Source organism: Panulirus ornatus, chromosome 63, assembly GCF_036320965.1.
Source record: "Panulirus ornatus isolate Po-2019 chromosome 63, ASM3632096v1, whole genome shotgun sequence".
In the NCBI taxonomy this organism is placed as follows: Eukaryota; Metazoa; Arthropoda; class Malacostraca; order Decapoda; family Palinuridae; genus Panulirus; species Panulirus ornatus.
In genome coordinates this window covers 4,255,044-4,278,812 of record NC_092286.1, presented here as the reverse complement: position 1 = coordinate 4,278,812, position 23,769 = coordinate 4,255,044, and the positions used below count along the sequence as shown (strand labels likewise).

General features: G+C 38.4%; 2 protein-coding genes across 2 annotated transcripts in view; one reads left to right on the top strand and one right to left on the bottom strand.

Annotated features, from left to right (window-relative positions):
• Window positions 1–1,096, top strand: part of GlyRS (glycine--tRNA ligase) — a 63,806-nt gene extending 62,710 nt beyond the window's left edge. The window contains exon 16 of the mRNA XM_071656573.1: window positions 933–1,096. Coding sequence (XP_071512674.1) covers window positions 933–1,040 — 108 coding nt within the window. The 3' untranslated portion in view covers window positions 1,041–1,096. The remainder of the gene's footprint in view (window positions 1–932) is intronic.
• Window positions 1,097–13,912: 12,816 nt separating this feature from the next.
• The window catches only part of LOC139745905 (uncharacterized), a 249,739-nt gene continuing 239,882 nt past the window's right edge, over window positions 13,913–23,769 (bottom strand). The window contains exons 16-17 of the mRNA XM_071656572.1: window positions 20,469–20,610; window positions 13,913–17,506 (exon numbers count right to left, since the gene is read on the bottom strand). Coding sequence (XP_071512673.1) covers window positions 13,975–17,506; window positions 20,469–20,610 — 3,674 coding nt within the window. The 3' untranslated portion in view covers window positions 13,913–13,974. The remainder of the gene's footprint in view (window positions 17,507–20,468; window positions 20,611–23,769) is intronic.

The window sequence follows — 23,769 nt, the reverse complement described above, 5'->3', positions numbered from 1 at the left end:
GCTCCCTGGTCTTCCCATATTACCACACCTCTCAAACTACCTATTATCCTAAGGCAATTTGTTTCCAACATATCTGCGTTTTACCATTTTGTTTTGTGTGGCCCAAGACTCATATACATACACAACACTGTTGGGACTATCATACACTCAGACATGCCATCTTTGCCTATCAGACTCTAATTTCTCCTTCCACCCACTCCTCAGTGCGCCCAAGACCTTAGCCCCTCTCCCAACCTGTGACTCACTTCAGCCTCCATAGTTCCATTTGCTCACAAGTCCACTCCAAGGTATCAGAAATGTTTTACATCCTGCAGGTTCTCCCCATTCAGGCTCTCTGAATGGGGAGATCTCTGCTGCATCTCATCACCTTTTCTCATGTTCAGTTCTGACTTTCTCCTTTCATACCCTCCGAAACTCTGTTACCAGCTCTTTAAGAGTTTCTTTCTTGAGTTTGCCACCGGAGCTGTTTTATCTGCAAACAAGAACAGGCATACCTTCATTACCTGTTTGCTGTTATGCCTGAGTTAGTATCAAGAACATATGATGAGCCTTTAGGTACAAATCCTCACATAGCTTCTTCCTCTGTTCCTCGTTTGGAAAATCATCATACAGGAAGGGAGGATTTACAGCTTCCCGTTTCTGCCCTTATAAATAGCCTTCAGCAACACACAGGAGGTACTTGTGTAGTATTCTGTCTCTTTTGTTTATTTTTGTCTAATTTGTAATGTTAATTACAGATAGATTTATAAACAGCTCTGTAGATTTAGCATTGCATAAGTTGTCTCACAGGATTGAAAGTGGACATTTGAATCATGTTTCATTTCTTCAGGCAAACCAAATTCAATTATTTTCATTTTGTCATTAAGCTGAATCACTTTATCTGTTGCTTACTGTTGTCTGGCAAAAGTTTTATGCAAATATTTTTTTTGCAGATTGAGGAAGTTCCACTAGCAATAAAGAAGTTAGCTGATGGCAAGACTAAGTGGAAGGACATAACAGATAAGTGGCCAAAGTTCGTTGCACAAGAGACCACTGCATAAATGAAAAATTTACAGTATTTTTAATGAGTTATAAACAAAAATAAAAAGAAAAATTTGGCTGTTTATTATTTCATCGAGAGTGCCCTTATTATTTGTCTAATAGAAACATTGTTTTATCAAGGATGTAAGGCATGTGTACGTGTAGGAAGAGAGGAAAGTGATTGGTTCTCAGTGAATGTAGGTTTGCGGCAGGGGTGTGTGATGTCTCCATGGTTGTTTAATTTGTTTATGGATGGGGTAGTTAGGGAGGTGAATGCAAGAGTTTTGGAAAGAGGGGCAAGTATGCAGTCTGTTGTGGATGAAAGAGCTTGGGAAGTGAGTCAGTTGTTGTTCACTGATGATACAGCACTGGTGGCTGATTCATGTGAGAAACTGCAGAAGCTGGTGACTGAGTTTGGTAAAGTGTGTGAAAGAAGAAAGTTAAGAGTAAATGTGAATAAGAGCAGGGTTATTAGGTACAGTAGGGTTGAGGGTCAAGTCAATTGGGAGGTAAGTTTGAATGGAGAAAAACTGGAGGAAGTAAAGTGTTTTAGATATCTGGGAGTGGATCTGGCAGCGGATGGGAACATGGAAGCAGAAGTGAATCATAGGGTGGGGGAGGGGGCGAAAATTCTGGGAGCCTTGAAGAATGTTTGGAAGTCGAGAACATTATCTCGGAAAGCGAAAATGGATATGTTTGAAGGAATAGTGGATCCAACAATGTATGGTTGCGAGGCGTGGGCTATGGATAGAGTTGTGCGCAGGAGGGTGGATGTGCTGGAAATGAGATGTTTGAGGACAATATGTGGTGTGAGGTGGTTTGATCGAGTAAGTAATGTAAGGGTAAGAGAGATATGTGGAAATAAAATGAGTGTGGTTGAGAGAGCAGAAGAGGGTGTTTTGAAATGGTTTGGCCACATGGAGAAAATGAGTGAGGAAAGATTGACCAAGAGGATATATGTGTCAGAGGTGGAGGGAACGAGGAGAAGTGGGAGACCAAATTGGAGGTGGAAAGATGAAGTGAAAAAGATTTTGAGTGATCGGGGCCTGAACATGCAGGAGGGTGAAAGGCGTGCAAGGAATAGAGTGTATTGGAATGATGTGGTATACCGGGGTCGATGTGCTGTCAATGGATTGAACCAGGGCATGTGAAGCATCTGGGGTAAACCATGGAAAGTTATGTGGGGCCTGGATGTGGAAAGGGAGCTGTGGTTTCGGTGCATTATTACATGACAGCTAGAGACTGAGTGTGAACAAATGGGGCCTTTGTGGTCTTTCCTAGCGCTACCTAGCACACATGAGGGGGGAGGGGGTTGTTATTCCATGTGTGGCGAGGTGGCGATGGGAATAAATAAAGGCAGACAGTATGAATTATGTACATGTGTATATATGTATATGTCTGTGTGTGTATGTATATGTGTACATTGAGATGTATAGGTATGTATATTTGCATGTGTGGACGTGTATGTATATACATGTGTATGTGGGTGGGTTGGGCCATTCTTTCATCTGTTTCCTTGCGCTACCTCGCTAACGCGGGAGACAGCGACAAAGCAAAATGAAAAAAAAAAAAAAAAAAAGAAACTTACCTTTCTGAAAAGGTATTAGTTTTACTCCAGAAATCTTTTTTTGCTAGAGGTTCTTGCATCTCCAAGGCTGCATGACACTCATTAGCAGGCAAAAGATGGGATTTCTTTTGAAGTGAAAACTTCATTGACAGGTTGTACTCTTGTTTTGTCAACTGACGATGATACATTCTTATATCACAACCATAAAAATTAAATTACAAGGTTGCCCAGTTGACTTAATCTAATTAAAATTGTTTTTACAAGTTAACTAATATTTTAACATGTAAATGATGAAAATTTAACCCTTTGGGTACAGTAATGTGACAATTGTAACAAGCAGACATTCCATATCTGACAGTTAAAATTTTCCCTTGGAGTCAACATGTAGGCATCATCTCTCATCGTTTAAATTACAGATAAACATCTGTATATGCTGCCATCTATTGAGCTGCCACACAACTTAGTTTGTGGCAGCAGGCTGGGATGCTGCAACAAGTAGCAGGTAAATTAATGTTACTCTCCGATATTATTCTTTTTGCAAATTATACCTTGCATACGTAATCAGTATTGTGGTATTTATGATCAGCGCTGGTGGCTGATTCATGTGAGAAACTGCAGAAGCTGGTGACTGAGTTTGGTAAAGTGTGTGGTAGAAGAAAGTTAAGAGTAAATGTGAATAAGAGCAAGGTTATTAGGTACAATAGGGTTGAGGGTCAAGTCAATTGGGAGGTGAGTTTGAATGGAGAAAAACTGGAGGAAGTGAAGTGTTTTAGATATCTGGGAGTGGATCTGGCAGCGGATGGAACCATGGAAGCGGAAGTGGATCATAGGGTGGGGGAGGGGGCGAAAATTCTGGGGGCCTTGAAGAATGTGTGGAAGTCGAGAACATTATCTCGGAAAGCAAAAATGGGTATGTTTGAAGGAATAGTGGTTCCAACAATGTTGTATGGTTGCGAGGCGTGGGCTATGGATAGAGTTGTGTGCAGGAGGATGGATGTGCTGGAAATGAGATGTTTGAGGACAATGTGTGGTGTGCGGTGGTTTGATCGAGTGAGTAACGTAAGGGTAAGAGAGATGTGTGGAAATAAAAAGAGCGTGGTTGAGAGAGCAGAAGAGGGTGTTTTGAAGTGGTTTGGGCACATGGAGAGAATGAGTGAGGAAAGATTGACCAAGAGGATATATGTGTCGGAGGTGGAGGGAACGAGGAGAAGAGGGAGACCAAATTGGAGGTAGAAAGATGGAGTGAAAAAGATTTTGTGTGATCAGGGGCCTGAACATGCAGGAGGGTGAAAGGAGGGCAAGGAATAGAGTGAATTGGAGCGATGTGGTATACCGGGGTTGACGTGCTGTCAGTGGATTGAATCAAGGCATGTGAAGCGTCTGGGGTAAACCATGGAAAGCTGTGTAGGTATGTATATTTGCGTGTGTGGACGTATGTATATACATGTGTATGGGGGGGGGGTTGGGCCATTTCTTTCGTCTGTTTCCTTGCGCTACCTCGCAAACGCGGGAGACAGCGACAAAGTATAATAAAAAATAATATAATATACCAAAAGAAACTTGACAGTTTGCAATAAACAGTTAGAATGTACATATGTCAGTGTTTATCATTCATATAAAAAAATGTCTATACACTTATCATTAGTATAAAAAAAATTCAACACACAGCCCATGTGAATGATGCTTTGCAGATAATTTTTTCTCTTTATGTATGCAGTTTGTTTGTGATAGTATCCTCGATATTCACAAATGTTTTATATTTCTCTTATAGGTAGATATGGGCCTATGGTAATTGTTGGGCTGTATAGAGTGAAGCTGCATGCTTAAAATTCGTCAGCTGTATGGCACCACTGTAGACAAGATATTTAACTAGTATTTTCTCTATAGACTGCTTGTATTTAAACATTTCTATGCCAGATTTGGAAAATATATCAAAAGTTCATGATGAAAAAGCAATAGAAAAGGTGGTATGAATTTAAATTTTTTGCTGGATAATTGATGCTTCAGGACTTCAGGACCTGGTGCAGAATTTAATTACTCACCCCAAAGGGTTATTTGCTTCACTTTCAATGTTCATTCCTTTCATTGTTTAACTGTTTTATACCTATCTCATGCACTGTGATAAAGATGTTTAACTGCCAAAATAGTTGAAGCTATTTGGTCTTTGAGAGCTAATCGAGTCAAGGACAGAGGCCACAACTTTATATAACTGTCATGTTGCTCATATAGTTAAAAACTGATAACAGATTCTAATATGAGTCTCCAGCACTGCTGTATTAGTTAAAAATTCAAGTTCTTCAGGCTAAACAATTCCTTACTTACAAAATGCAGTTTATTCTACAAGTATAATACATCAGTTTAATAAATAGTATACAAAAAAATGTTGATAAGGTGGGAATAATTATAGCTATTTATATCGTCTTTAACAAGTAACAAAACATACAAGTGCATACACATTATTTCCCACTGGTACATTATACTGATGAAAAGGCTGATGACAACCTGGCTCATGACTTTCTGAAAATGCCTTTTCCCTGCTTTGTGAGCTTGGACATGGAACAGGTTTAAGTAAAATTATAGAGGAGACAGTTACCAAGCAAGATTTCATTTTAAGATTTTAACAGCTGTTTTCTGGATTTATTTACTTGCATTACACAAAAAGCTAGTTCATGCAACCTATTTTGATTACAGTGTTCAATTCCTATATTTTTTGTTTTAATTTAATGCTCATGTGCATCTCAATACATGCTCATGGGTTCTAATTGCATTAGTGATAACTCTTCCCAGATCTCACTATTTGTTTCAGACCATTTATTACCTGATTATTTTGAGACTGCATTCTATCATTATAAGCTTTCATGTTAGTTTCTCCCTAAATTATACACATGCAAACATTTCATTATAAATAGCTGCCTCAGAACACCTTACTGTATAACATTTTTCTATTGAATGAAGGTTACAGTTGTGAAAACCACCCACTGCCACCAATGAATAAAGTAGGAGATTGCATGCTATCATGTTTTACTTTTTATAGCCATAGGAATATATTTAACAGCCAAAAATAAAAAAGTTCTGAAAGGAATATTTGTACAGGTAAACAAAAAATGCATTTTTTATATAATTATTTCCTGCCTCAGGAGCCTCTTCTATTTTTATGGAACCCCCTAAGCACTCAGAAAGCCAGCCACATTCACTTGACGGACCATATTCCGTAAAGTGTAGTGATGTGTGTGAGACATCTGAGCAGTAAGAGTTTGGTGTCTTCACCGTGGCTGTTGCATCATGAGCATGAAGGTTCATTGGATGTGTTGATGTATGTCCAGAACATAGACAGGAAAGTGTAAGTCATGTTTGGGAAGTTTGGTTTCTCTTGGATGTATGTTTGCCAGGATGATGTTTGAAACTGAGGTGGGAGGGCTGTTTTTTTGTGCTTGTTGGGCCATATCAGTGTGTGTGTGTTGTCAGTACTGCATGTGCTGGGGTTGATTGATTTGGTGAGTAGAAGTTGATGTATGAGGCAGGGATAGGCTTTTTATTTCTGCTTAGAGGTTTGTGGTTAATTATGAAGCAGTAAGGGTGGAAGGGGTCTAGTGGTTGGAAAGAATTGATTGCGAAGAATTTCTGAGGTGGGATTATTAGAGGGATCTTTCTTTCACTGTGTGAATGTTGAGTACTTAAGGTTGTTAAGTTCTGATCTTTGTTTCATTGTTTAAGTGCTTTTGGTTGCTAAGAGCCAGTGACTGTTCTGAGTCCTCTATATTAAGTGGTTTGCTGTTTTTTATTTGCTTTTGAGGGCCAGGCAGCCAATGGGGAGAGGTTCTGGTAAACACCAAGACTCTCTTTTGACATGTGCTGATGTAATAGGTGTAACAACTTTACATTCATTCAGTGATGATTTTTTTGTGATACATGGGGGAAATATAGATAGCTAGTCATGGAAATTATGAATGTCATGGAAATTATGAATGAGTTAGAATTTGTCACTTAACCATTATACAATACCTTAACTATTCAATAAAAAATAATGCTTTCCATTAATTATATTATGCAACTGTTAAAGAATAAAAAAAGAAGTGAGATGCTGACTTATCACATGGCTTGTACTGTTATTTACAGAAGCACAGTCTTCACATAGAAATTTGTTGGTCAGCATTGTTTATAGACCAGCTAATGATTGAAGATGTGATACATGTACTCCATTATACCCAGGTGGACCTGAAGGAAGTAGGGTACCTTCAATACCTGTGACTGGACAACTGGACTTGTCAGTGGATGGAACTACGGAGACTGAAGTGAGTCGCAGTGTGGAAGAGGAGGGGGCCTGAGGTCCTGGATACATTGAGGAGAAAGAGGTCAGTATCTGTTCAAGCAAGCATTTGTAGGTTTAAAGAAACGGTATATCCAACAGTACTGTACCAATGTAAGGCTTGGTCCCTGAACAGAAAAGAATGAAAGGGGGTGGACATGCCAGAAATTAACAACTTCAGGAGAGTATGCAGAAATAGCAGTATTGATTGCATACAGAATGACAGGATGTGCTAAAATCAGTTGGCCAAATATAAAGGATGAGAAAAGAGAGACTACTAAGAGGATATACTTGTCAGACATAGAGGGAACAAAGGGGAGAGAGACTGAGAAGAGGGGTGAAAGAGGCTAAGAGTGCCTGAATATTTAGGAGTAAGAATGTGTATGGGATAGGGGACAATGTGATGAACTGTGGCATATGAAGTGTTTGAGGGAAACCATGGAATGGTGTGTAGGGCTTAAATGTGTATGGGAGCTTTCACTTCAATGCATTATCCGTGAAGGCTAGAGAGTGGATGTGAGCAAATGAGGCCATTCTGTCTGATCCAGTCACTACCTCACTGAAGCAGAAAATGGCAAATAAGTGAAAAAAGTAAATGTATAATTTAAGGGCACCACAGAAGAAATTCAAATCTAGCTGTTAGTAGAAGTTATTTAAAAGAACACTGATGAGATAATCGTAAGAGACAGTAGGAATGGCGATAAAAACCAGGGATACTGGGGAGAAATCTAGTTAAAACACTTGCATAAATCACACAAACCTAAGCAACCACAATCATTCCTAGTAAACATTCTTCATTAGGTTGCAAGAGGTAAGTGGTGATGGTATTTTTTGACCAAGTAAGTCTCGACTCTTTCTTAGACAATTTCTACGTGTTTCACCTAATTTTAATATAATTACGAGCAATTCTTCCCCGATCTTCATAACCCTCCCTGCTATCACCTAATCATTATAGGAAAAAATATCAAAAAATAAAGCCCCTCTACTCATCATCTGAATATTTGGAATCCACTGTTATGCATTTATTCCATTTTATAATTTACTTATTTGATTGCTGTAAACTACATATTTACACCTTTTTTTTACTCCATTAGATGCCTTGTCATTAACTGACAACCAAACCTACTGGGGGAAAACATTTTCAGTGGCATACACAAAATAAAGATTGAAACCAAAATTATTTGGTCTACGAAATATCTTTTGAGGTTAAAGCTTTGTAAATAATATTACGATTATAAATTTAGCTTTTTGGTTCTTCAGCTTTCAAAAACATGAGTAATATACCCTGAAATTTTGTTTTCTTTTTCTGTTTTCATTCTTAACATGTAAAAGTTAAGAGATGAATGTACAATTGCACATGAATGGTAATCAATGGGAAGAGTGGCATACTGAATTGTAGGTTGGAGATTTTCATTAGTATTTTTGTTCGACATTTAATATTTTCCTATAACCATTAAATAAAAAGAATTTCAGGGATACTACCTTAGAATTTAAGAACGTGTTTAAAGTTTGTGCAGTGCATAATTTGAAAATTAGATATATGTATGACTTGTATTCTGCAATTAATGTCATCATGCTAGTAAATCATTTGAAAAATTAAATTTTCAAAATTTGCACTAGTAGGCAGGCAGCAATATTTGAAAAATCATCTGTGCAGGTTCCTGTAATTTTTTGCCACCCAGTATGACTTCCTTATCACACAGTATAGATCAAGGAATTACAGCAATGTTTAAGCCTTATTATGTTGTACCTTCTCCCTTATCACGGAAACACACTGTAACAGTGAGCCAAAAATAAGGGAGTCTTGCATGGCTATAATAACATGAAAGCCACTAATGATGTAGTTAGACTGTAGCAGAAAACTATGAAGTCTAACATGAATGGTGTGTGGGGTAAAGTTTGACCTGAGTTTGTCCACACCCTCCAAGGACTCCTAAGAAACAGTGCCAGTAATTTGGCTCTATATTGTGGGGTTGGCCAAACAAAATGGGTATGACAAAGTAGAGCTGTTGGACGTGGAGGAGTTGCTTGTCCCATGGAGAGGACTTATCCAATGAAAGTCTCATGCAACTGAAAAATGAACTGTTGAAACATCATCCACTCTAACATAAAATTAATAAAATCCTTAATTATCCAAAGAAAATGGCCATTTTTATTGAAGATTATTCAAACAAAAGAAGTTACACAATTAATAGGATCATAACTAAAGGCATTACCTTCTTTCAGGAGTTGTCTAAGGAGGAAAATTAAGAAAGTTGCCCAGCAGTCCTCAAAATGAGATTTTAGATGCCTAAAGAAGAGCCAAGGTGAAGAAGCATGCAGTCCTGCCTATCTGCTTTAGCAATTCCACAACTTGCCACCTATGCCCCCACCTACCTAGCATAACTATCTCTGGCAGGTGTTATTTCATTCATATTTGTTTTGAATATTTAAAGGCTTAACTTTCAATTACATAAGTATTGGTACTATTTTATTATAGATTGGGGGAAATTTTCAAACCTAGGTTATACCATTAGGTCTTTGGTAAAGTTAGTTTCATTTAAAAACTTTGCATAATGTTGCTCTTTCCTGGAATAGATTTCTTATCTTAATTGAGGACAACTGTATGTACTTAATTTAATATATACATTCTGCATTTGACCCAAAGTGACACACATCACACTTCTTGACTTGCTGCCCTCCCTGTTGGATGGGTTAGCTTTCCGAGTGCTGCAGCTGCACCAAAGAAAGACACTGAAGGAGGAGGAAAGTATGGTATAGGTGACTTAAGAGGAGTGAAAGTGGATTGCTGGAAACCTTCCCCCTGTTCTTCAATTTCTAAAAGATGGAACAAAAGGAGCCAAGTGAGGAGTGCTAATTCTCCTTGAAGGCTCAGGCTGGGGTGTCTGTATGTGGACGTAACCAAATTGACAAGAAAGGAGATAGGTAGTATGTTTAAGGAAAAAGAAACTAGATGTTCTAACCTTCTTTGAAACAAATGTAAGGAGCCTGAAGAATGGCAGAATGCACGTTAAGTGCACTTACATGAGTCAAGTTGGTAAAAGGGAATGCTTTAATTAAAGAGGTTTGAGTCTGTTGAGTAGACTTGGTAAGCTGTATGATAGTCGTGATTAAGATTAAGGTGCTAAGTATAGAGCGTCTGACTGGAGTGAAGCAGTGGCTTCAGAAGTGATAAATGATCTGTGATCAGGTAATTACTTAGAAGAATTTGTATGAGAAATACTAGGAGAAAGAGGGGTTTGTACATGGCACATAAGGACCTGGAAAAAAATGTATGCGATATGGTTAACAGAGATGCCTTGTAGGTTTTCTGAATACATGGTGTGGGAGAAAAGCTTCCAAATGCAGTGGAACAATTTTTATAGGGAAAATAAAGCAAGTTTATGAGGAGGAAGGTGAATGGTTCCAGGTATAGGTGGGTCATTGTTAAGGGTGTGTGATGTCACCACAGCTGTTTAATCTATTTAGGGACAGTGTGGTGAAGGAGGTAGGTGCATGGGGCTCTTGATTGGAAGAGCAGGTCTACTATATGATGGGTTTGGGAGGTGAGTCACTTGCTGCTTAAAGATGACATTTCTCTGGTGGCACCCCTGAGAAAGTCAAGAAGCTAATGTCTGAGTTTGAGAGAATGTGTAAAAGTAGGATACTGAGAATTAATGTGAACAAAGGTGAGATATTGATGTGTAGCTGAAAGATGAGAAATGATGAGTGGATATGGCAGCAGATATAGCCTAAGGGGCAGACTTGAGTCATAGGGTGGGAGAGGGGGCCAAGGTCCTGCACATATTAAGCGATGTGTTGAAGGCAAAGATGGGTATGTTTGAGGGTACTGTAGTCCCAACAGTGTTGTGTGGACGAGTCTTGAATGAAAAAGAAAGGAAGAGGGTGGCCTTGTTGGATCTTACTGACTGGATTCTGCCTGCTAATGGTTATACTGTGAGCCAGAAGTCAGCTTTGGCAAGGCCATATCATCATCAATGGACAGAAGGGAGTCCCATCACTTCCCTGCTCCAGCAAGAAGTGCAGTCTTGAAGCTGCAGTAGCCCTATAAAAAGGGTCCTGGGGTTGCATTATATTCAATAATATACCTCCGGCTCAGTTCACAAACTTATAACCTCTGACTCTGTGAATAAATTCTATATAAAACTATGTTCAAACTGACCAAGATGTCTCTTACACAGTATTATGAATATTGTTATGGTAATAGCATTACTAGGAGACCCCTTGCAATTACATATATATATATTTTTTCTATACTATTTGCCATTTCCTGCATTAGCGAGGTAGTGTTAAGAACAGAGGACTGAACCTTCGAGGGAATATCCTTTCTTAGCCCCCTTCTCTGTTCCTTCTTTTAGAAATATATATATATATATATATATATATATCCTTATATATAATATATAATATATATATATAATATATCCTTCTAAACACAGTACCCAATTAGAGTCTTACGGTTATTATTATGCAACCCTAAGACTTTCTTGGGGCTTTTGGATAGTACAAGTTGTGCTACAATCAGTTGCATGGAAATGATGAACATTTCTGGAGGAAGTTCCTCGACAAGATTATATTCGTTTCTGTCCACTGACAAAACCTCACTAAAGATGATTTTCCACTAGCCGTGTAACCTCAAGCAGTTGGAGTCTGGTAACACCTGTCTACTGATTATTATGCATACTGTAGGATCATCTTTCATAGCTAGAAAGGCAATTAACAAGTTTATATTATAACAATGCAAAGGTTTTAATGACAAATGCTTTCACATTTTGCTCACTGGCAAATGAATACAAAACTTGTAACTACATTAGAAGAAGGTTTCACTGAATGAAGTTTACTTGTTACTCTTCCTAAAGTATGAAATGCATTTGAGCTAATCTGAGATTTTACTACATTAGTCTTTCATACAACAGCACAGTTTTGTAAAATCGATTGCGAATTTGTTTCAACAAGTAAATGTTCAGTAATAACTCGTCACAGTTAAAGTTGCAGACTAGCTGGCACTGATTGCCAATGGTTGCATTATATAAAGACATTGCTCTTTCTTTCATTATGTCTCATTTCTTTGGCTAAATCAGCACCGTAGCACCCCTTACTGGTCTGCCACAAAATCTCACTCCTCTTTGTTGAAAAAGATTACCAGTTTTCATTTCCCCTTCCATCCTCCTTATGTACACTTTCCTTGTGCATACTTGTTTGAGGTAACCTTCATGCTTTTTATATATTTACATTTCATGGTGCAAGCAAGTGGCAACTGGTTCAATTATTTGACAGACAAACCAACATCATTAATCTCCTAGCTTTTTTTTTGTTCCCTTCTTTCTTTTCCTTTTTGAGAATCACTGTAGGGTATTCTACACTTGTGTTTAGATCCTTCATTGCTGAAATAATTCGAGTGATTTCAGCATGCATCAACCAGCTCTGTATGCAGGACGAGGTGATATTACAGCTGGAAATTTGGATCAATTCCTCATTATTCCAGATGACTTACATACCTATAAGAATACTGGTAACACTCTGCAAGTGCATCTCTGCTTAAATACAAATATTTGCTATACGGTATTAAAGTCCATGACATCAAAATATCTGGAGAATATTCATGCAAAGCAGCATCACACCAATTAGCAAAATATCCTCATAACTAATAACAAATATTCAAAATCCAGCATCAACACTTTCTGCTATATCCAATTCTGGGTAGTTTCACTGCTAAGTAGCAGACAGATGGTTGAGCAGAAAGGCAATACAAAAATGTATGCATTTGTATACATGTATGAATAAAGTTATCATTGTTTAAAATGTGTGTAGCTGGAAAGGCATGTGTTTAGTATACCATATAAAGAGTGCAGATATGTTTTTATATATATATATATATATATATATATATATATATATATATATATATATATATATATATATATATATATTGTAATTTTATACATGAATATATTGTGTGTGAATCTGTTGTACTTAACATTTCATGAAAAACTTGAAGCATAAAATGGTAATTTTTCACAGAAAAAAAGAGCTACACAATAAATGCTTTAAATGTGCATATAACACCATTAGCTTATAACTTTAATAAAAAAAACTTTCCTATTATGTCCATTACCTAATTCATCACATGAAACCATAGGAATTTTTCATTGATATGTGCTCTGATGAATTTCTGCAGACGTTAAATACAAACATAACATATATGTACTTAAGTAACAAAAATCTAAAAAGGCAAGTCATCACAAGGAACCATAAAAACTTATAAATAGTAAATCTTAAATGTAAACTAAATGAGCATACTGCAAAGTAAAGGTCCTTAGGTATTCATTCTGACATCATCATCCCACTAAGGAGACTTTTCTAATATTGATCCCTGTGTACCTTTTCTTAGAGAATCTATCATAAGTTTTCAACAATTTCCATCGTAGCATTAATTTAAAATGCAAGCACCATCTAGGATATACAAAACTGCTTAAATGCAAATAGCTAACAGAATAATATTGACACAAGTGGAAATACTTAAAGTGTACTCAATGTAAGCAACACAAATAAGACTAGGGACATCTGAACCTCACAGACAGCACCAACACAAGTCTTTGATCATTTAAAATGCAGTCTCCATTCCAAGAAAAACAAACTAATACTGTTAAAATAATAATGAATATCTTTGGTTTCAAGAGAGTCTAATAATGACCTACAAACAAGCCCATGTTCCCAAGTATTGTTTTCATACACCATAAAAACCTTATAGGTATTTACTTCAAATGCCAAGCATATCAAGTCACAGGTATGAAATATAATGGGCTAATTACAGAGTAAACAGACTTATCCAAGTCCTAGTAAGTTATCACAGCATCACTTGCTATACTCATGGCAAGATAAGTGGTTCACTTACACAAGGAGTTTAAGCTCAACATTTTAGGTAATACCAACCAATGTATCGTCATTGTGTGGTCACTGGTATACCAACATTTAGGAGTCAAGTGCTTCAAGCATTACTTGAAATATAAAACACATACTTTCCTTCAAAACTGTTCATATGTGCTTTAATATCATAAGCGGTAAAAACATAGCAATTACATTACTTAGGTTTTGGGGCCACCATCGGTTTTAGCTCTTGGCTTTTTCTGGACGGTACTTTTGTAACTAGTTTTGGTTCCTGGATTTCTGATTCTTTTTTCTCAAATTTTTGTTGTAAAGATGCTACATGTGAATTACTTATCCGCCCACTTCTATTAACATTTGAAATTCCTGAACTAGAGCTTGGTTTGCTTCCCTGTGCTGTTGTAGGCTTATTAAATGATGGAGCTGATTTCACAGCTGGCTTTTTTGGTCCTTTTTCAGTTGGTTTTTCATTGGGCTTGATACCAGTCTTGTTTCCCATCACGTCTGAAGTTTTGTTTGCTGGCTTTTCATTCACTTTGTTTCCTGTTTTTTGTTCACCCTTAATTCCCATTCCAGTTGCTTTTTTGGCTCCTGGCTGTGGTGTGGTGCTTCGGCTCTTCTCTCCACGGCTATTGCTAGCATTATTAGAATTCCTTGTGGGTGTTGTACCACGTAATGGTGTGGTGCCTCGAGTTGGGGACAGTAATCGTCCAGGCTTAGAAACTGGTGACGTTACTTTTGATACTGGAGATGAACCTCTACCACGTGCTGCACTGTGTCCACCAACTGGTGATGTTACATGTGATTTCTTATCAGAGGAATCTTTTGAAGTTGTTGACTGGATATTTGTTTCAACCTTAGGAGTTTTTTCAGTGGAAACAGTCTGTGAATTAATTTTGTATGGTGGGAAAACTTTATCTGGAGGAAACACTGGTCTTTTAGACCGTGGTACAGAAGAGATGCTGGTAGTAGTTGTTGTTGATGGGACTCCTTTAAGTACACTTACTGTTCCAGCACTAGTTGTAGAGGATGGTGCTGAAACAGGAACATTATCTGTAGTAATGACTGCAGATGTAGGGATACTTACTGCAGGTCTTGAAACACTCACACCTGATTGTGTTGGCACTCCCAATTCTGTAAAGCTTGATTTCAAGATTCCAACTTTATTGTTACTGCTACTATCAGTATTTTTGACTGACTTCTTGTTACCTGCTGCTACTGTTGCTGCTGCTGCTCTAACTAATGCCAATGAGGAAGCCAATGTCGTTGATGCTGTTGTAGTGGTGCTAGTGGAGGTACTTGGTATGGCGGTGATAACAGTAAGTGTTGAAGGTGTTGTTCCACACTGGTTTTTCTTTGATTCAGGTAGGCCAGTGGATGATTTACTTATTGTAGGAATTGTTGGGTTTAAGGAGGGCGTGGTTCGTGTATTTGTTGTAGTTCCGGAATTATTTGCATTTATGTATGAGAACACACCTCTTGGCACAAGTTTAGATGGCTCATTATTAGCATTATTATCTACTCTATTATGGGAAGGCAATATGTCAGAAACTGTTGCACCACCTACTGGTGATGTCATTGCAGAAGTGCTAGATTTTTTTGCAATATCAGGTACTGCTTTAGATCTCCAAGGATATGATGTGCTCTTACTCATACCACTGTTTTGTGTCTTATTAAAGTCTGTACTACTAAGACTGGCCTCAGTGGGTGATGCAACCTTGGTGCTCACTAAGGGAGTGGCCTTGTTGTTTTGACTAGGAAGAGACCTAGAATCAATCTTAGGTACTTGGTCTGCATTCTTATTTCTCTTATTTTTTTTCTTAGTCAAAGAACTTACAAATTCAGCATCTCTAGCTGATAATTCTGTAACTATTTCTGAGAGCAGTCCACCATCCTCCGAGCTCCCACAACTTGTTCTGTTACTATCATCTATACTAAGTGAGGGAGGACTAAGTGATGAAGTGTTGCTAGCTGGAGGAGATTCTACTTTTCCTATACTACCTGCTACTTCATCAGGAGATGATTCTACAAGATTTGTATAGACTGGCTCTGATACCATATCATCCTCTGGCAAGTTTTTGTCTTTATATATTTTCTTTTTAGGTTTGTTATACAAGAAGGAGAATATTGATTTCTTTTCTCTATGTCCATCTACCGTATCTGGAGGAGCATATGTAACCTCTTGTAGAGGAATTTCTTTATCTGGAGTTCTGTCATCAATAGTTGCATATATATTTTCTGATGGTGAAGTGTCTTCATCTACATCAGCTATGGGTGCATTACCCTCTTGGATATTCAAGCAGTCATCATAGAAACACTCAGACTCTGGAGTTCCTGGAATCATTGGAAGAGGAGGTCTAGGGGGTGGTTCCGAGGGTCTTGTTGGAGGTAAACTCTTAGGTCTGGGTGCACGCATAGAACCAAACTTTGGGATAACTGGACGAATTGTAACTGGGGTCTCCCGCATGCTGCCTATTCTCTGAAGTTCTGAGGTGGTATCATTCTTTTCTAGTGCTGATGGTGTCCAAGTGACTCTAATGTTTGAACGGGAATCACCTGTGGTTGGAGTCCTGATTTTGTCTTCTGGGACGGAGGGAGCCCATGATACTTTGTTTGGTTTACTACTTTCTTCCTGAGCTGCTTTAATCTGGCTAGGCTTTATATTGCTGGGCATTGGAGGGTCTGGAGCTGATCTAACAGGAACTAAATTTGCTGGAAGCTCTGTGGCATGAAGCTGCATTGGTGCAGAGATTTCCAACTGTACAAGACTCTCACGTTTGATCTTGGCTGCTTTTCTAGGCAGAGTATTTGAGCGTCGTGTTTCACCATCTGCCTCATTATTTTCCACTCCTTGTTTGTCTTTCTTGGTTAGAAAAGAAGTAATTCTGGCTACTGTTGATTGCTTATCTCCCTCTTGCCGTTTTAGGTCACTATTTTCATCCTGGTGTTCTCCTTGCTTACACACCTGAGCTACAAGTGTGGATGCATCAGGCACAGATAATGGTCTAGTCACTAAGTTGGGAGCCCTGCGGGAAGGTGTAATAACAGCAACAGGTGGCATGTTTGTGGAAACTGACAGTGAGGGCCCTGCTGTTGTTGCTACTGGTGGTGGCAGTGGTGGTGCTACTCTACTTGGTAGTGCATTTTTGGTTACATGATTTGCAATTTGTGGATTGGTAGAACCCTGCAAACTTGGGCCGCTGATCCTCATTTTAACCCCAGATCCCCCATTTGTGATGCTGGAAGCTCCTTTCTGACCTGTTTGGTTGGTGGCCTTAATTCGCCACCCATATGCAACAGGGCCATTCGAGAGTCCATTGGCAGAACTTGTGACAATTGTATTTGTAGGGGTAAAGGGCATACTAACTGATGGTGCAACTGCTGGAGCCAAAGGTGGTGCTGATGGTGCTGGTCCCTCACTAATCTTGGAACTTGGAGGAGACTTCTCTTTTAGAGGAGAGAGTGTGAATCCTTCATGTTTTCCAAAGAAACTACCAGTAAATGAGTTTGGTTTCTGTGACAAGACTCCAGTCATTACAGAATTTACATGCCCATTAAGCAATGGGCTATTACTCTTGGAACCTTGTGATGATGGTGGCGTAGGGGAACGTGGACTAGTTACTGCTCCTGAGCTGCTGCTGTCTACTTGTTGCCCCATTCCAGCAACTTCCACACAAAGTGAGCCAGGGGGACGACTCGTTCGCTTGCCTTGGTCCACATGTGGTAGCCTATAACAAAGAATTATTGTAATACCAAACAACCACTCATATGAAATAGCACAAGTAAATATCTATGCAAGCAGGTACAGGTATTTCTAAAGCAACAAAACGGTGGAGCAGGTTTATCTAATTAGGCGTGGACAACTAGGAATTCATAGTTCATATTTATGTGGTAATGATAAAGCAGATGATAATTTTACAGGAACAACAATCAATTGATATAGACTAACATCAAAGTCAGGATTTATAATTCTCAACTGTACTTTTCATACTATAAAGTTTGTATATATCCTATTTTGATATTACAGAGATGAATACACTGTGAAGGCCTTGTGACTGTGCTAAGTTTTAGAAATTAAAATAAAAAGTTCCTTTTGAAAATCATAAAGTTATACTACTTTTTGCGATATCAGGTCAAGGGGGTAATAAGCTTGAGACTTCCACTATTTTCTTCCTTCCTCCTCTTCTGTCCCTGTCATGCCACAGTCAGAACTAAGGAAAAGTAGACCACTGACCAAAAGGTAACCAAGGTTTGCTTACTTTGTCTTGTTTAATTATAGGTGTTGAATGGAAAATTAAATAGCTGGCAAAATAACTTAGTAAATTTCATCTACTAAATAAGGTACCAGTCAACAGCCAGGGATTAAAGAGAATCAGCAAAGCTAATGTCATATGACTGCCTTGTTATTAGTAATTATCAATGTATATTCATTATCCAGTGAAGTCCAAACACCAAACAAATGTAGGTATCTAGAACAAATTAGTTTCAGGCACATTCTGTGTAGATTAGAAAACCCATAATTTAAGTACCGTTTTAATTTTCCATGTCATTTTTTATTACACAATATCACATAGTGCAACATGTAACAGTTAACTATTATGTATAGAACTGACAAATTGCTAAATATATGTGGTAATCATGCCTACCTATTTAGCTTACACACATTGAAATCCTGGTTCACTTAGTTTGATCTGACTGCATTAACTGTTGAGTTAAAAATTGCCATAATGTATCAAGTAACATTCTTAAAATAATTAATCTGAATACCTTCAGCAAGATTCCAAATGACAATCCACTTTTTCTGTTTATATACCAAAAACTATTAAACCAATCACAATTTAATAAGGGTGTATCAGGCACATATAGCACTTTGACAGATTCAATGTAGTCTATATATACTTCCTTAGAATAATGATATAGAATATAAAAGATTCTGAAGACAAAATGTGGTGTCATGAATTTATTACATAAGGAATCACAACATAAGAGAATGGTGCATTAGTAAGTGCAGTACAACTGAGAGAGCTGACCAAGGTGTGTTCAAACTGTTTGGACTTATGGAGAGAGGATAAGCAAAGAAAGACTGACTATGAATAAGAAAGAGGGCTGGGGAAACTAAGGAGATGGAATAATGGAATGAAAGAGACTTTGGGGTATAAAGGCCCGAATATTCATAAGGGTGAGGCATGCATGGAATAAAGCATATTGGATATTTGTCGTATACAAGGGTTGATGTATTTTTGATGGACTAAATCAGAGCAGTGAATGGTAGGCTGTGGTTTAGGTGAATTATACATAAAGTCTAGAGAGTGGATCCAGGTCTCCCCAGGCCAAGCTTAAATAAATATTCTGTAGTTGTGTGAGTGAATGCGGCCATTTCTTTGTCTGTTCCTGGCACTATCTCTCTAATTTGGGAACTGGTGAACATATATGATACAAGAAGGGAGAGCCCATATTAGAAATAGAGGTATGGAGTATAAAAGACTTTGTGTTATTAGGACATGAATATACAGGAGGGTGAGAGACTTGTGAGATACAGTGAATTAGAATGATGTGGTATACAGGGGTTGAAGTGCTGTCAGTGGACTGAATCAGGGCATGTTAAGTGGCCAGGGAAAACCATGCAAAAGTTTTTGGGGCCTGATTGTGGATGGGGAGCTGTTGTTTTGATGTTATATAATGTTGCATTACACATGGCAGCTAAAGAATGGATGTTAATGAATGCGGCCTCTCTTCTTCTGTTCCTGGTGCTACCTCACAAGCACAGGAAATGGTGATCACATATGGGGGCATGTGAAGCGTCTGGGGTAAACCATGGAAAGTTTTGTGGGGCCTGGATGTGGAAAAGAAGCTGTGGTTTCAGTGCATTACACATGGCAGCTAGAGACTTAGTGTGAACGAATGTGGCCTTTTTTGTCTTTTTCTAGCTCTAGCTCATGCACACGCAGGGGGGAGGGGGTGCTATTTCTTGTGTGGTGGGGTGGTGACGGGAATGGACAAAGGCAGCAAGTATGAATATGTACATGTGTATACATGTATATGTCTGTGTATGTATATGTATGTATGCATTGAAATGTTTAGGTTTGTATATGTGCGTGTGTGGGCGTTTATGTACATAATTGCGTATGTGGGTGGATTGGGCCATTCTTTTGTCTGTTTCCTTGCGCTACTTTGCTAACGTGGGAGTCAGCAACTAAGTATAATATAAAAGGAAATATATATATTAAAAAATATATATATATATATATATATATATAAATATATATAAATATATATATTAAAAAAAAGAAATATATATATATATTATCCCTGGGGATAGGGGAGAAAGAATACTTCCCACGTATTCCCTGCGTGTCGTAGAAGGCGACTAAAAGGGAAGGGAGCGGGGGGCTGGAAATCCTCCCCTCTCGTTTTTTTTTTAATTTTCCAAAAGAAGGAACAGAGAAGGAGGCCAGGTGAGGATATTCCCCCAAAGGCCCAGTCCTCTGTTCTTAACGCTACCTCGCTATTGCGGGAAATGGTGAATAGTATGAAAGAAAAAAGTTGTGATACCAACAAAACCTGTTCAGAAGTAAAAAGTGAACATGAACAGAACTCTATGCTAAATTGGAATTTTTCTGTGGTGGCTTGCAACTTAGTTTATTATAAAAAAAAAAGAAAAAGAATGTCACATAAGAAATATATACATACTTAGAAGTTGCAGGTCTGCCTTTGGTCTTCCACCAAAGCTTGAGGTCTCCACTTGCATAATATGTCAGACACAACACCGTCAATGCTGCAGGCACAATCCCCAGGAAAATCACAAACATTACCACAACGAATGTGTTTGTTGCTGAAATGAAAGAAGCAAACATTGGAAAGGTTGGCCTTTATTAACCCAAGGATGCAATAAAGAAGTTACGGCACTCTTTGACCTCCATATGAGTTTTTCTTTGGCCACATTCTTACTGTAACCATTATTCTTATCTATACAAATCTTCAAACACTGCTGTTTTTCAGTTTCTAAATTCTGTTTACTATATTTTACCTTTCATGTTAACCTACTTCTATTTTCCCCCAAGTGTACACCTGCAGAAGAAAAGATGCATCCATAATATACATTTTCATATGAACAATTCTAGTTTCACAATCTTGTTTCTTTGAACAAACAATGTTTCATTTTTGTGAGAGTCAAACCAATGGGCAAACATCTTCTACAGAAGTTTTCAGCACAGCTTGGTTCCCCATGCCCTCCAATTATACCCTCTACTGCTACATCACCTACTCTTGCATTCCAATCACCCATCACTATTACTCAATCCCCTGCATCAATTTGCTGACACACACACTCAGCTCCTCCTAAAACATTCATCTCTCTTACTCACTCCTCTCATTTCCAGGTGTATAAACACTAAAAATTACCTATCTTTCAAAATCCACTTTCATTTTTACACACATCACTTTGGAGCTCATTTCCTTATACTCTTTCACACATTCTCACAACCCTTCTTTCAGCAGAGGTACTACCTCTTCCTTAACTCTCACCATTACATAACCCCCCCTGAAGGAACAAACGAAGAGAGGCCACATCTGCTTACATCCATTCTCTAGATGTCATGTGCAATGCACCAAAACTACAATTCTCTATCCACAACCAGACCCCACAGAACTTTCCAAGGTTTACCCAAACACTTCACATGCCCTGGTTCAGTCCACTGACATTAAGTCAACCCCAGTATACCACATCATTCCAAATCACTCTACCTGCGCAAGTCTTTCACCCTCTTGCATATTCAGGTCCCATTTGCTCAAAATCATTTTCACTCTATCCTTCCAACTCCAACTTGGTCTCCCCATTCTCCTTGTTCCCTCCATTCTGACATGTATCCTCTTTGTAAACCTTTCTTCATTCATTCTTTTCATATGTCTGAACCATTTCAGTACACCCTCTTCTGCTCTCTCAATCATTCTTTTTGTAACCAAACATCTCTCCTACCCTTTCATTACTTAATCAAATCATGACTGAGGGCATGTTTAATGCAAAAAGGATACATAAATGTAAGAAGTTGTATGATGGTAAAGAATGTTCATGAGAAGAGGCCCCACAAGTGTAAAACTCCCTCCCTGTATGGTATAATTAAGTAATTATCACCTTCTCTTACCTTATGACCCACTTTAGCCTCCAAAGTTCTATCCACTGCTATGTTCATTCCAAGGTTTCTACAGCAACCCACTTCCTCCAGGTCCTCCCCATTTCGATTCATTCTCACACCATCCTGTCTCATCTCCCCACTGCAACTCATGACCTTACTTTTATTCACATTTCCTTTCAACTTTTTTCTTTCACGCTATCCCAAACTGTCACCAGCTTCTGTACCTTCTCTCTTGAGTTTGCTATCAGAACTGTCCCTTGCAAACAGCACACATTTACCTGCCATTGCCCCTTCAGCTCCCAGTTTGCCAAAGACCTGCCCCTCGCTCAAGACCTTTGCATTCACCTTCCTCACCATACCAACCATAAAGAAATTAAACCATCACACTGACATCAAATGTCTTTGATGCAGACCCACTTTTGTCAAGAACTACTAACCCTCCTCCCTCCCTTCTTGCATGTATACCTTACTGTCTTTGTAAAAATTCCTCACAATGTTTAATAACTTTCAATTAACCCTAAGTATTCAGATTACCTGCCTCTGTTAAAGTTATCATATGCTTTCTCCAGATCCATAAATGCCACATACAGTTCACTCTTTTTCTCCAAGTATTTTTCTTGCAGTCTTCAAAGAAAACACCTAATCCTCACTTCCTTATCTCCCTCTCCTGAAGCTTTTATTGTTCCTCCTTAAACAGATGTTCTGTGCATGCCATCATCCCTTCCATCATCACTCTCCCATACATCTTACCGGGTATATTCTATATACATGCATATCTGCAATTTAAGCATTCACTTTTGTTACCCTTGCCTTTATACAAGGGCATTATATATGCATTCTGCCAATCCTCAGGCACCTTAACTTGGGCCCTACAAACACTGAACATCCTCACCAACCATGACAATGCTGTCATCCCCTTCCTTGAGAATCATAATAGGATTCCCATCCACTTTGCCACACTTAATCTTATACACTGATCTCACTGCCTTCTCTTTTCACCAAAAGATTCAGCTAACTCTCTCACTCAGAAAGCTAAAAATTCTAATCACACCACATCTGCTATCCTATCCTCTAACATATTCAACAGTCCTTCGAAATAATCAATCCTTTTCTTTTTCACCTCTTCTTTCCCTGCTTCCATTTCTCCATCTCCTTCCACCACTGTCACCCACTTGTTCCCACACTACACGTTCCAAAACATCTCCTTCCCGAAATTTATCAATATTTTCACACCCCATCTCAAAACTAGCCTCTTTTTCATCTAAAGCATATTGCTCTTAACCTCCTGCCACTTCCTTCGTACACCCTCCAAATACTTGCACTCCTTCCCAGCATGTATTGTTCATAAACCTTTCTTTTTCTTTTGACAGCAATTCAAATACCTCATCCAAACACTCATTGTCCTTTCTTACATGCCTGCCTCCTACCTTCCACATGCCACACACTTCACCTCCAAATGAAGCACTGCTTCCTTAATTACCTTCCACTCCTCTTACACACCCCATGTTTCATTTACTCATGCCCTATGCCACTCTTCAATCAATTTCTTAGTATCTCAGCACAAAGACTGCTTTTTCAAACTTACTCACTTTCACACATATAATTTTTTCTCCCAAAACAACTATAAACTGTGACAATAAATAATCCTTCGTCTTTCTTACTGAGCTCTCATTTACTTTTATCTGATACCTTTTTGATATAATATGAAGATATTAGTGCAGACTTCCTTTTTCTGTTTCTTCCTTGATAAGACACTTTATGGCTGAGCATCTTTCTCTTGATGCCCTCAATTAACTGCCAGGCAAAGACTATCATGTATCTTTCTCATCTTCTTCCTAAGCTGCAGTGTTTGACTTCTT